We start from the raw sequence: 12,210 nt of genomic DNA, 5'->3' as shown, positions 1-12,210 counted from the left end.
GAATAAACCAGACACTTACTTCAGATTTAAGTTTAATTCAGAATGGTCATTTTCATTCTGAATGAGGTGTTTACAAGGTCATTTTTAATCTTTTTAAAGAGGATTTAATTTTAATTCTGAATTAAAGAGGAATTAAAAGTCTCATGTAAACGTAGCCAATGACTTGCAGGTTAAATAACTGCTTAAACATGCCCCAGCAGGCTTATGGTTTCATTTGGACATGGGTTTCAATAATGGTTTGAATAGGCTTGTATTAGAACCAAATCAAAACCGCTATTGGGCCAAATGGTTAAAAAACCCTAAACACCTCTAAGTCATCTCTGTGACCCTGCAGTTACCCAAAAGAAGCTTTAAAATGAAAACCGAACCAATGTGTCTACACTTTAGAACTACTTGTCTCACAGATTGGAGTTTGTATGTGATGATGATAAAGAAAGCATGCCAATCAGATCCTTACACTGTGGCTCATTAAAAGAGAGGATTTATAATTTCCTGGAGAACATTTATGTCTATGAAATATATATTTTGGGCATTATACCAACAAGAGTGGTGATTTATCATATACAGTTTTGCCAGCTATGAATAATATTCATCATATGTTCTTTTCCCTTTGTACCCTTTTTTCTCCTGCATGGTCCATCTTTTGCTTAAATTATAATATATTTGTATTTATTAGGGATGCATGGTATATATCTGTCCAGAAGATTATTGGCTTATTATTGGGAATATTTGATCATTTTTGATTCAGGTAATGAAATTGTATCCATTAAAAACAGCAACAATAGTAGTATAGAGTTGGGGAGAACGGGTTGGTTGTCACACTCGTTATATCTCGCCACCAGAGGGCACTGTCTCTCAAATTGGGGTATGGACATTTCCAGAATTAGGATCAGAGCTCACCTACATAGTCTTCTCTGGAGTAAGACAGCTGAACTTGAGGTGAGACGACTTTTTGTGTTTTTCATGTCAAATTGTAAATATTCAGCTCCTCAGTATTTTTCTTCTCGGCTTTTAAACGATGGGTTTATAACAAAACAAGTGTTACCCTTACAAAGTGTGAGGGGAAAGCTATAGTTTAGATTTTTATTAGCTAGCTAACTACGTGTTAGATGGTTGTTAGCCTTGATGCTAGCAAAAAATTCCAGTTGGGGTTGGTCGTCACGTTCTCTTTGGTGTTGGTTGTCACATGTAACAACCAACCCCTATGTTGGCAAAATAATGCATGGTGAAATGAGTTGGAGTGTGCAGACCCTACATTTGCCATCACTGTAACTCAGACAGTGACTGCATGTAGCCTAGTTGAGTCGGCCATTATTGTTAGGCCTGTTTGTTTTGTTCTTTATGTTGTTATATAGGCTGGCCTAAAGATGTGTTTCCTGTTCATGTTCCTTGATCATTTTATGTTAAAGTGCATTAAGTTATGTAGGCCTATCACTTGTCAGTGCAATTAAACTTTCAAATTTAGTTCTGCCTTCTTGACTTTTTAAAAAGATTTTTCCCATTGAAATACCATTATGACAACCAACCCCATAGTGTGACAACCAACCCTTAGTGTGTGACAACCAACCCCATAGTGTGTGACAACCAACCCCATAGTGTGTGACAATCAACCCCATAGTGTGTGACAACCAACCCCATAGTGTGTGACAACCAACCCCATAGTGTGTGACAACCAACCCCATAGTGTGTGACAACCAACCCCATAGTGTGTGACAACCAACCCCATAGTGTGTGACAACCAACCCCATAGTGTGTGACAACCAACCCCATAGTGTGTAACAACCATCCCTGTGATGGGGTTGGTTGTCACAATGTGTCAGAGTGTCTTTGATAGTTAATTGCCTCTTTGTTAAAATTAGTTTGAATATGAGAGGGATACACATTTCAAGCCAACACCTTAAGCTTCAATTTAATGTAGGAATGACTATTGAAAGATGTTTTGATGATGAGCAATCATCAAAACAGTAAAAAGTGTGACAACCAACCCCGTTCTCCCCTACTATAGAATATTGTTATATATCTGTCTTGCTCACTAGCCTTTCTTACCATCAGGTTTGCACATACTACACATTATGAAGTTTTAAAAAAAAGTATAAAAATGTCTTATTGGCCATCAAGAGCAGGTTATTATTGATTATTGGTGTTCCATATCAAAATCCATATCGTGCATCTCTAGTATTTGTGGTGGTTGGAATTAACCCTGAAGCAGAACATTAATGAATAGCTTGGATCTATTGAAAAAAAATGTATGTTATACTTATAAGTGTACTTTTATTGATCCTAGAGGATCCAAAGTAAGAGTCTTGTGTATTTGAAATGAGCCCCTTTAATCTACAGAGAGACTGGCTCCATAATCACCACCATGGTGCACAGCCCTTTTGTTTGTTTTTTTCATTACAATCACAGGTTTTCCAGCACACTTGGATGGGGAGGGTGAGGGGGAACGGTTATTAGTGTGCTACAATCTGCAGCCTTGCTTTTAAAGACGCCTCTAACTTTTACACACTGCTCCTCTAAACAAGCTAGGGCCATGTGTTATGTTAAGCTCAGCTGCAGTGCAACATGACTTGCATGAATAAACTGGGTACTTTGTTCAGAAACATTAAATAGCAGCAGTCAAAGGGATTCATAATGCTATCCTTATTATGGAGACGAGTTGTCTTGTGCTTTATATATGCAAACAACTGAAAATAATTTGTGGCCATTTCAATAACGATTGGTTTATAACATATCTATCAAATGCCCATGCCACTCGGAATAACATTCGAGAGTATATTTATATATATGCTAAGATAGGGGAAGTAATTCATTCTCATACAACATGCTCTAAGAAACATTCACATAGTAAAGAAGAGAGGATGTGACTCCTCATGGTATGAAAAGCCTGATTTAGATTCAACATTATTATCTGTACACTGCACACCTGTCGATTTCCTCCATCATAACTGAGGCATCAGTACATATTGAGATATTTCCAAAATATAAAAATCTATTTGTAGGAGGGAAAAAAGGTGCCTAAAAGTATCACTGCGTTAGGCCACACCTATGACTGATCAGCGAGGCTTGAGTCAAAGTTCACGTCCTGATACATTTAGAGAAACAACCACAAACAGGCACAAGTTTTAACCACAACATGACCTTTTTAAAACAACCTGCTGTCAAACCAGATGCGAAACAGTCACCGCCTCAGTGTCGAAGTAAAGGCTTTCACTCATGAGTCCCGGAAAGCTCAGCCAAATGAATATAAAACAGAAGAAAATACCAGAAAAGAAACCCAAAGGCTGCTCCATAAGTCACTGAGATGATACATTACGATATCAACCCCCATTTCCCGGTGCATCAGCTCCTGTTTGCATCATAAAACAGGAGGCAAAGAGTTCCCACTGGACTCTGATTGGCTGCTGCATGCTAACAGTCCTCAGTGAAGAGATGAGACGATGAGGGCTTCAGATCTGTGTGTGGTGGTGTGTGTGTCCAGGCGGTGTGTAGGGAGGTGGCGCCGGGTTAGGTTTGATCCCTCTGCTCTTCATGTAGGAGATGAACTGGTCAGGTATCTCTGCTAGCACGTCTTTGGCAAGCCGAGCCATACTGAGCACGTGGTTGCCTGTGCGGTCCATATAATCTCTGAAGGGAACAAACTGGGAGAGAAGAGAAGAGATAGATACATACTCTATAATGTTAGCCTTTTTTAAATCACTCATTTGCATAGGGCCTATAAACATAAGGCTTCCTCCCAGAGGAAAAATTTACTGCTCAAGGCTTTCTCTTCTAAGTCTCCGGAGACAAAATTGAGATTCTCACTTCAGCCTCATTCAAGTTTCAAATTGTTCTCATTGGTTTCTCCTAAAATTCACTAGGAGAAATAGTTGAGACCATGACATGAGTCTTATGTGAGACTTAAACGAGAGATCTCATTAATGGTGAATTTAATTTAATTTCCTAATTATTTTTTTTTGCCTTTATTTGGCAGGACAGCTGAAGAGAGTCAGGAAATGTGGGGAGTAGTGAGCGGGGGAGACATGCAGGAAATGGTCAACCAGCCGGGAATTGAACTGGCGAACTCTGCGACGAGGACAGTAGCCTCTGTATGTGGGGCGCGTAGACCTCTAGACCACCAACGCCGAAAATAATCCTCCCCTTTAATTGAATAATCTGGCTAAATCTGGTCAGCCCTTTTGCGGCCCACATTTTAAATAAATGGTCTGTCATACCTGGTATGAAATCTCTATCTTTTGCAATTTCTCTCAAATCCACTAAATCTTTGTGAAGTTGTTTTGTTCCAAACAGACTTGTAAAGGAAGGACCAGACTGTGAAGTCAAAGAAGAGATCATTTGACATCTAAAAAGCTGATCTTGCAAGTTGTTCAAATGTTTTAATGAGAATTGTAAGTTTGTGGACAATTACATTGAAATCTTAATTTTGCAGGGCACTATAAATGTTCATGAAAAGATGAGCTCAGGCTCTTTCTTTGCTCCATCTGAGCTCAACTTGAGACACAAAAACTGAGTCTGACAAAAACAAATGGATGAGGTTAGATTGAGACAATTGAGAGAGCTCCCTGATTTCTCCACCTGAGCTCAAAAGGAGTCACAACACTTGAGACATACCTGAGAATCATTTCAGATTTTGACCAGATCTCCTTTTGAACTGAAAGGGAGACTAAGCTGAGACTTTTTGCAACTTTTTTTCTGGAGGCAAGAATGAGAAACAGAAGACATAAGCTTTAGTCTCATTTTGCTTTCAAACAGATCTCATTGTTGTCTAGGAGAGATCAATGAAACACTTTTGAGATCTCCTCTCTAAATTTATTTTCCTATGGGCTCTGTCTGTTATAAAACCATGAAACTGTTGTTGCAGTGATTCATGAAAAGCTCTAAACACTGTCTGACAATGTATGTATGGAGGTTTGGGAGCAGGGGGGTAAACTGAACAGGGATATCCACAGTGATCATGTTTAAACCTTCATCTCTGTCAACATTTGGCAGACTGTGCAAGCATCAGGATGCTGATCTGTCTCTAATCCAGCGAGCTGGTTTTCCTCCAGAGTCAGAGAAAATAATTAAACAAACATGGAAGTTTTTTATACAACACTTTGATTAGAGTAATGTAGATATTTTAACTTTTTTTTTTTTACCTCTTTGTTACACATGGAGGTAGTCTGTGACCTCCAGGGCTCCTAACGAGCCCATCATTGCACCCAGCTTGAGCTCATCAGCCTGGCTGCTCAATAAAAGGAGCTCCAGTCCTTTCCCTCAGTTAGGTGTGTGCAACAGAGAAGACAACACCTTCAGTTGTTTCCTCTGGGTTTTGTTTGAAGAGTGTTGCTGTAAGAGAGTGTGTATGTTTGTGGACGTATTGTGAAGGGACGGAGGGTGGCAAAAGGATAATTAAAAAGAGGATTGATCTCTCAGGAGAGTTTAATCAGATTACAGTTAGTTTAGGCCTTTTCCTTTAGTTTGTCTACTCTTTGTAGTAGAATTAGTCCCATAGGAAAATACATTTACAGAGGAGATCTCAAAAGTGTTTCATTTCTGTCTCCTAGACAACAATGAGATCTGTTTGAAAGCAAAATGAGAATATAGCTTATGTCTCCTGTTTCTCATTCTTGTCTCCAGAAAAAAAGTTGTAAAAAGTCTCAGCTTAGTCTCCCTTTCAGTTCAAAAGGAGATCTGGTCCAAATCTGAAATGATTCTCAGGTATTTCTCAAGTGTTGTGACTCCTTTTGAGCTCAGGTGGAGAAATCAGGGAGCTCTCTCAATTGTCTCAATCTAATCTCATCCATTTGTTTTTGTCAGACTCAGTTTTTGTCAACATTTATAGTGCCCTGCAAAATTAAGATTTCAATGTAATTGTCCATAATGAACATTTATCGTCATAATTTCGTTAACGAACATTTATCGTCATAATTTCGTTAACGAACATTTATCGTCATAATTTCGTTAACAAACATTTATTGTCATAATTTCGTTAACAAACATTTATCGTCATAATTTCGTTAACGAACATTTATCGTCATAATTTCGTTAACGAACATTTATCGTCATAATTTCGTTAACAAACATTTATTGTCATAATTTCGTTAACAAACATTTATCGTCATAATTTCGTTAACGAACATTTATCATGATTGCGTTGATGAACATTTATCGTCATAATTTCGTTAACGAACATTTATCGTCATAATTCCGTTAACAAACATTTGTCATAATTTCGTTAACAAACATTTATCGTCATAATTTCGTTAATGAACATTTATCGTCATAATTTCGTTAACGAACATTTATCATAATTGCGTTGATGAACATTTATCGTCATAATTTCGTTAAACATTTATCGTCATAATTGCGTTGATAAACATTTATCGTCATAATTTCGTTGATGAACATTGTCATAATTTCGTTAACGAACATTTATCGTCATAATTGCGTTGATGAACATTCATCATAATAATTTCGTTGATCATTTATCGTCATAATTTCGTTGATGAACATTTATTGTCATAATTTTGTTAATGAACATTTATCGTCATAATTTCGTTAACGAACATTTATCGTCATAATTTCGTTAATGAACATTTATCGTCATAATTTCGTTGATGAACATTTATCGTCCTAATTTCGTTAATGAACATTTATCGTCATAATTTCATTAATGAACATTTATCGTCATAATTTCGTTGATGAACATTTAGCGTCATAATTTCGTTAATAAACATTTATCGTCATAATTTCATTGATGAACATTTATCGTCATAATTTCGTTGATGAACATTTATCGTCATAATTTCGTTAACGAACATTTATCGTCATAATTTCGTTAATGAATATTTATCGTCATAATTTCGTTAATGAATATTTATCGTCATAATTTCGTTGATGAACATTTAGCGTCATAATTTCGTTGATGAACATTTATTGTAATAATTTCGTTGATGAACATTGTCATAATTTCGTTAATTAACATTTATCGTCATAATTTCATTGATGAACATTTATCGTCATTATTTCGTTAATGAACATTTATTGTCATAATTTCGTTAATGAACATTTATCGTCATAATTTCGTTGACGAACATTTATCGTCATAATTTCGTTAATGAACATTTATCGTCATAATTTCGTTGACGAACATTTATCGTCATAATTTCGTTAATGAACAGTTATCGTCATAATTTTGTTAATGAACATTTATCGGCATAATTTCGTTAATGAACATTTATCGTCATAATTTCGTTGATGAACATTTATCGTCATAATTTCGTTAACGAACATTTATCGTCATAATTTCGTTAATGAATATTTATCGTCATAATTTCGTTAATGAATATTTATCGTCATAATTTCGTTGATGAACATTTAGCGTCATAATTTCGTTAATGAACATTTATCGGCATAATTTCGTTGATGAACATTTATCGTCATAATTTCGTTGATGAACATTTATCGTCATAATTTCGTTAACAAACATTTATCGTCATAATTTCGTTAATGAATATTTATCGTCATAATTTCGTTAATGAACATTTATCGTCATAATTTCGTTAACGCACATTTATCGTCATAATTTCGTTGACGCACATTTATCGTCATAATTTCGTTGATGAACATTTATCGTCATAATTTCGTTAACGAACATTTATCGTCATAATGTCGTTGATGAACATTTATCGTCATAATTTCATTGATGAACATTTATCGTCATAATTTCGTTAATGAACATTTATCGTCATAATTCTGTTAATGAACATTTATCGTCATCATTTCGTTAACGAACATTTATCGTCATAATTTCATTAATGAACATTTATGTTCATCATTTCGTTAATGAACATTTATCGTCATAATTTCGTTAATGAACATTTATCGTCATAATTCTGTTAATGAACATTTATCGTCATCATTTCGTTAATGAATATTTATCGTCATAATTTCGTTAATGAACATTTATCGTCATAATTTCGTTGACAAACATTTATCGTCATAATTTCGTTGATGAACATTTATCGTCATAATTTCGTTAATGAACATTTATCGTCATAATTTCGTTAATGAACATTTATGTTCATCATTTCGTTAATGAACATTTATCGTCATAATTTCGTTAACGAACATTTATCGTCATAATTTCATTGATGAACATTTATCGTCATAATTTCGTTAACGAACATTTATCGTCATAATTTCATTGATGAACATTTATCGTCATAATTTCGTTAACGAACATTTATCGTCATAATTTCATTGATGAACATTTATCGTCATAATTTCGTTAACGAACATTTATCGTCATTTCATTGATGAACATTTATCGTCATAATTTCGTTAACGAACATTTATCGTCATAATTTCATTAATGAACATTTATGTTCATCATTTCGTTAATGAACATTTATCGTCATAATTTCGTTAATGAACATTTATCGTCATAATTCTGTTAATGAACATTTATCGTCATCATTTCGTTAATGAATATTTATCGTCATAATTTCGTTAATGAACATTTATCGTCATAATTTCGTTGACAAACATTTATCGTCATAATTTCGTTGATGAACATTTATCGTCATAATTTCGTTAATGAACATTTATCGTCATAATTTCGTTAATGAACATTTATGTTCATCATTTCGTTAATGAACATTTATCGTCATAATTTCGTTAACGAACATTTATCGTCATAATTTCATTGATGAACATTTATCGTCATAATTTCGTTAACGAACATTTATCGTCATAATTTCATTGATGAACATTTATCGTCATAATTTCGTTAACGAACATTTATCGTCATAATTTCATTGATGAACATTTATCGTCATAATTTCGTTAATTAACATTCATCGTCATAATTTCATTGATGAAATTAACACTGTAACCAAGAACTAAGTTAAAATCTTATCTTGTGGTCAGGTGAGTTTTTGCAGTAGATTATTCCAAAAACAAAATTAATTTCATACTGAACATTTCAGGATTGCCCAACCTACATTGTGTAACTCTTAGAAAAACCTGCATATCCACTATTCAGTAAATTAACATTCAGTTTTGACTCTACAGAAACTAAAACAGATGATCAGTCTGTGAAAATCCCTTGAGAGTCCTGTGAGTAGACTTAAATGGGTTCTTGGAGTGACACAATATCAAACTTTTCTTCCTTTGTGGGAATTCACAGATGTCCATATCTGTTAGTGATTCCAGTGCCAACAGATGGTGTTTAGTCACAAACATGCATTTTAATGGGCGAGCACAACTGAGGAAAGACTTTAAGTGTACACTGTAGATCTTAACACAGTACTAAAGTCCGTGGACACGCTGTAGCCTGACCGTCAGAGACAGTCCAACCTTCATAAAAGTTTAAAGGCAATTATCTGAAAAATATAAGTTTCTGTCTTCTTCATTAAATCCATGAAATAAGACCCTGCACTTTTTCTTTCTTGTTTCTGGCCTGCAGTACAATCTGACTTTCTCTCATGTTGTAAAGTGCAGTCACCTGAACAATGTCTCTCTCAGCCAGTTTCCCCCGAGACGAGATCCTGATGTCATCGCCGTCCAACTCCACCATCGCTGGAGGACACAAGTTCACACACGCATGAATACACACAGACATGTTTTCGCACAGTGTGAGAATGGAGCAAGGGCAGCGTCTTTTCTAGGACGGAGATCCACTGATGTTAAAGTTCATTTCTCATACATGATATTAATAACCATATAATTCTGCTCCTGCATCAGAAAAGCTGAAAGGTTACAGAGCTGTACAGCAACAGTCTGTACTTACTGCTTGTCTAATCAACTAATAAGTCCTTTACTACATCCTCTGTGCAATTTAGAATCATCTTTACTAAACACTGCAAGCCCAGCCATTAACCTCAACCATTTCTCTACAATTATGCCTCCATCCACCTACGCACTCCTGTCTCCACTGACTGAAATTAGTTTTTACCGTTACTTCCTCTCGGGTATTTCTCTGAATTAGTGCCATAGAGGTTAGCGCAGGCTGCAGCGGTAATAGACCGTGCGTTTGCAGAATTAGAATGGCAATTATTAGCTCCTGTTTGCATCTGTTTAACTGACTTTATTAATGTACATTGTGTAAAAGCATCAGGATTCAACAGTGCTGAGCTCTGATATATTTTATGTTCATGTACATCTTGTTCATTCCTGCTTAAAAAAAAAAACCCAGCAGATTAAAGTAAAACTCAGAGCACCGTACCGTCAAACTCCGCCTGACCAACTCCAACTATGATGATGGACATGGGAAGCTTGGCACCCTGCAGAGAAATCAAAGAGCACAAAGTACAAGCAGGTCACTGACATGATGTGCAGATTTTTGTGTCCGAATCCATTATTAGTTATTTTCAAGACATGCATCAATTGATTCTATAAAACCTGCTTATTTTGAATACAATTTCAGTACATTCAAATATTGAGATTTATTTTATTTCTAAGTATCTCAAACCCTGAAAATATCAGGTGAAGTGAACTGACTTAAAACACTATACAAAATGTGTTTTAATAATAATAATAATAAATTCAAATTAAAACACCATGGCATGATTTTACATATGAGAGCTTTGGGTAACACTTTATATTAATTATCTTTATCTATAATGTGTTAACTAACTCTTTGTTCATACTTTATAAATGATGGATTCACCAATTACAAATTAGCAATTATGGTCATTATAAACCAGTTATAAACACATTTTCAGGTTATGATTCTAACATTTAGTAAGGGTTAGTGAACACCTTATTACATAGCAAATTATGATTAATTAAGGTAGTAACAAAGGACTTATAAGCTGCTTGTTCATGGTTTTGTGGACTGATCTAAAGTGAGGACTTTTTATGCTTTACAAAGAATTCATTAATGAGATTTAAGAACCAGCAGCACCTTAAAATAGAATCCAAGTTATTGTTCAGTTTTGCTGCTGCATTTTAACTTGTGTTTACAAATGGTTTCATACAGCCAGCGTTTAAATGTTACTGTGCCTTTTAATATAATTGATATCTAATATTGTATTTGAGTTTTGCCACTGTGAGCACTTTAAGTTTGAGAGAGTTCTTGTTCAGTTGCAGAGTATTTTGTGACTACCTTGATTAATCATAATTTGCTATGTAATAAGGTGTTCACTAACCCTTACTAAATGTTAGAGTCATAACCTGTAAATGTGTTTATAACTGGTTTATAATGACCATAATAGCTCATTTGTATTTGGTGAATCCATCATTTATAAAGTATGAACAAAGAGTTAGTTAACACATTATAGAGAGTCAAATTCATGAATAGTAAAACATTTATAACTGTGTTTGTACATGATATATAAATGAGTATTAATGTATGAACAATGCTTTACAGAGGATGAGTTAAGTATTAATTAATGCTTAACTAATGCTTAAAAGTGTGTAGTTAATATAAAGTTTTACCGAGCTTTGAAACAAACATAATTTCATAAATATCAATAGTTTAAAGGCACCTAAGGTTATTTAAAAACTTTTGTCCACCAATTTGCATGTTCCCAAATGTCAGGGTGGCACCACCATACTCATGGAGCTTTTATTTTGAAAGTAAGTAGTTATAATGGACTTCAACATATTAAATCATTCAGAGGACCCCTACTAATTCCAATGGCTGAGTTAAAAGGTTTGTAGATGTCTCTTATATAATAATAGAAAAGCTTTTATCAACTTATAGGTGGATGGTAAAACTTTCCATGTCAGGTGGTACAACCAACCTAAAACTGTAAAAAGTTATATTTTATACCTGGCCAATAGAATGCAAAAATCCTAATATATTGTAAATAATAGTGATGTGTCGGTCGCGAACGATCCGGCTCTAAGAGCCGGCTCTTTGAAGTGAACGACTCCTGACAGGGAGCCGTTTTTGTTTTTTTTCCTCCGCTGTTTCCGAAATCGCCTACTATACTAGCAGTACGTACTGATATGTCCAAAATTCAGTATGTAGTAAGTAGTATGTGAACAAGAGCAAAATCTGCAGTATGGCAAAACTCCCCGGATGTCTACTGATTCGGGAAAATATCTCCGTATGCATCGGACCAGTCTGCCTCGCGTACTGTTTCCCATAATGCACAGCGCTCGTTCTGCTTTTTCTTTTTCCTCATTTTTTGACGGGAGGAAATCCGTTTTTGGGTGCTGTGAAAGTTATCAAATTACATATAAACCACTTCCTAACTTTTTAAATCATAAATGGATGCT

The 12,210-nt window shown here is 35.0% G+C and overlaps 1 protein-coding gene across 1 annotated transcript in view; it reads right to left on the bottom strand.

Annotated features, from left to right (window-relative positions):
* Positions 1-2,038: 2,038 nt before the first annotated feature.
* cpne5b (copine Vb) overlaps positions 2,039-12,210 on the bottom strand; it is a 256,605-nt gene continuing 246,433 nt past the window's right edge. The window contains exons 19-21 of the mRNA XM_034700261.1: positions 10,208-10,265; positions 9,488-9,561; positions 2,039-3,638 (exon numbers count right to left, since the gene is read on the bottom strand). Of these exons, the coding sequence (XP_034556152.1) occupies positions 3,447-3,638; positions 9,488-9,561; positions 10,208-10,265 (324 nt within the window). The 3' untranslated portion in view covers positions 2,039-3,446. The remainder of the gene's footprint in view (positions 3,639-9,487; positions 9,562-10,207; positions 10,266-12,210) is intronic.

Source organism: Notolabrus celidotus, chromosome 1 (genome assembly GCF_009762535.1).
Source record: "Notolabrus celidotus isolate fNotCel1 chromosome 1, fNotCel1.pri, whole genome shotgun sequence".
NCBI classification, from domain to species: domain Eukaryota; kingdom Metazoa; phylum Chordata; class Actinopteri; order Labriformes; family Labridae; genus Notolabrus; species Notolabrus celidotus.
The sequence above is the reverse complement of the archived record's forward strand: the minus strand, read 5'-3'. Positions and strand labels throughout refer to the sequence as shown.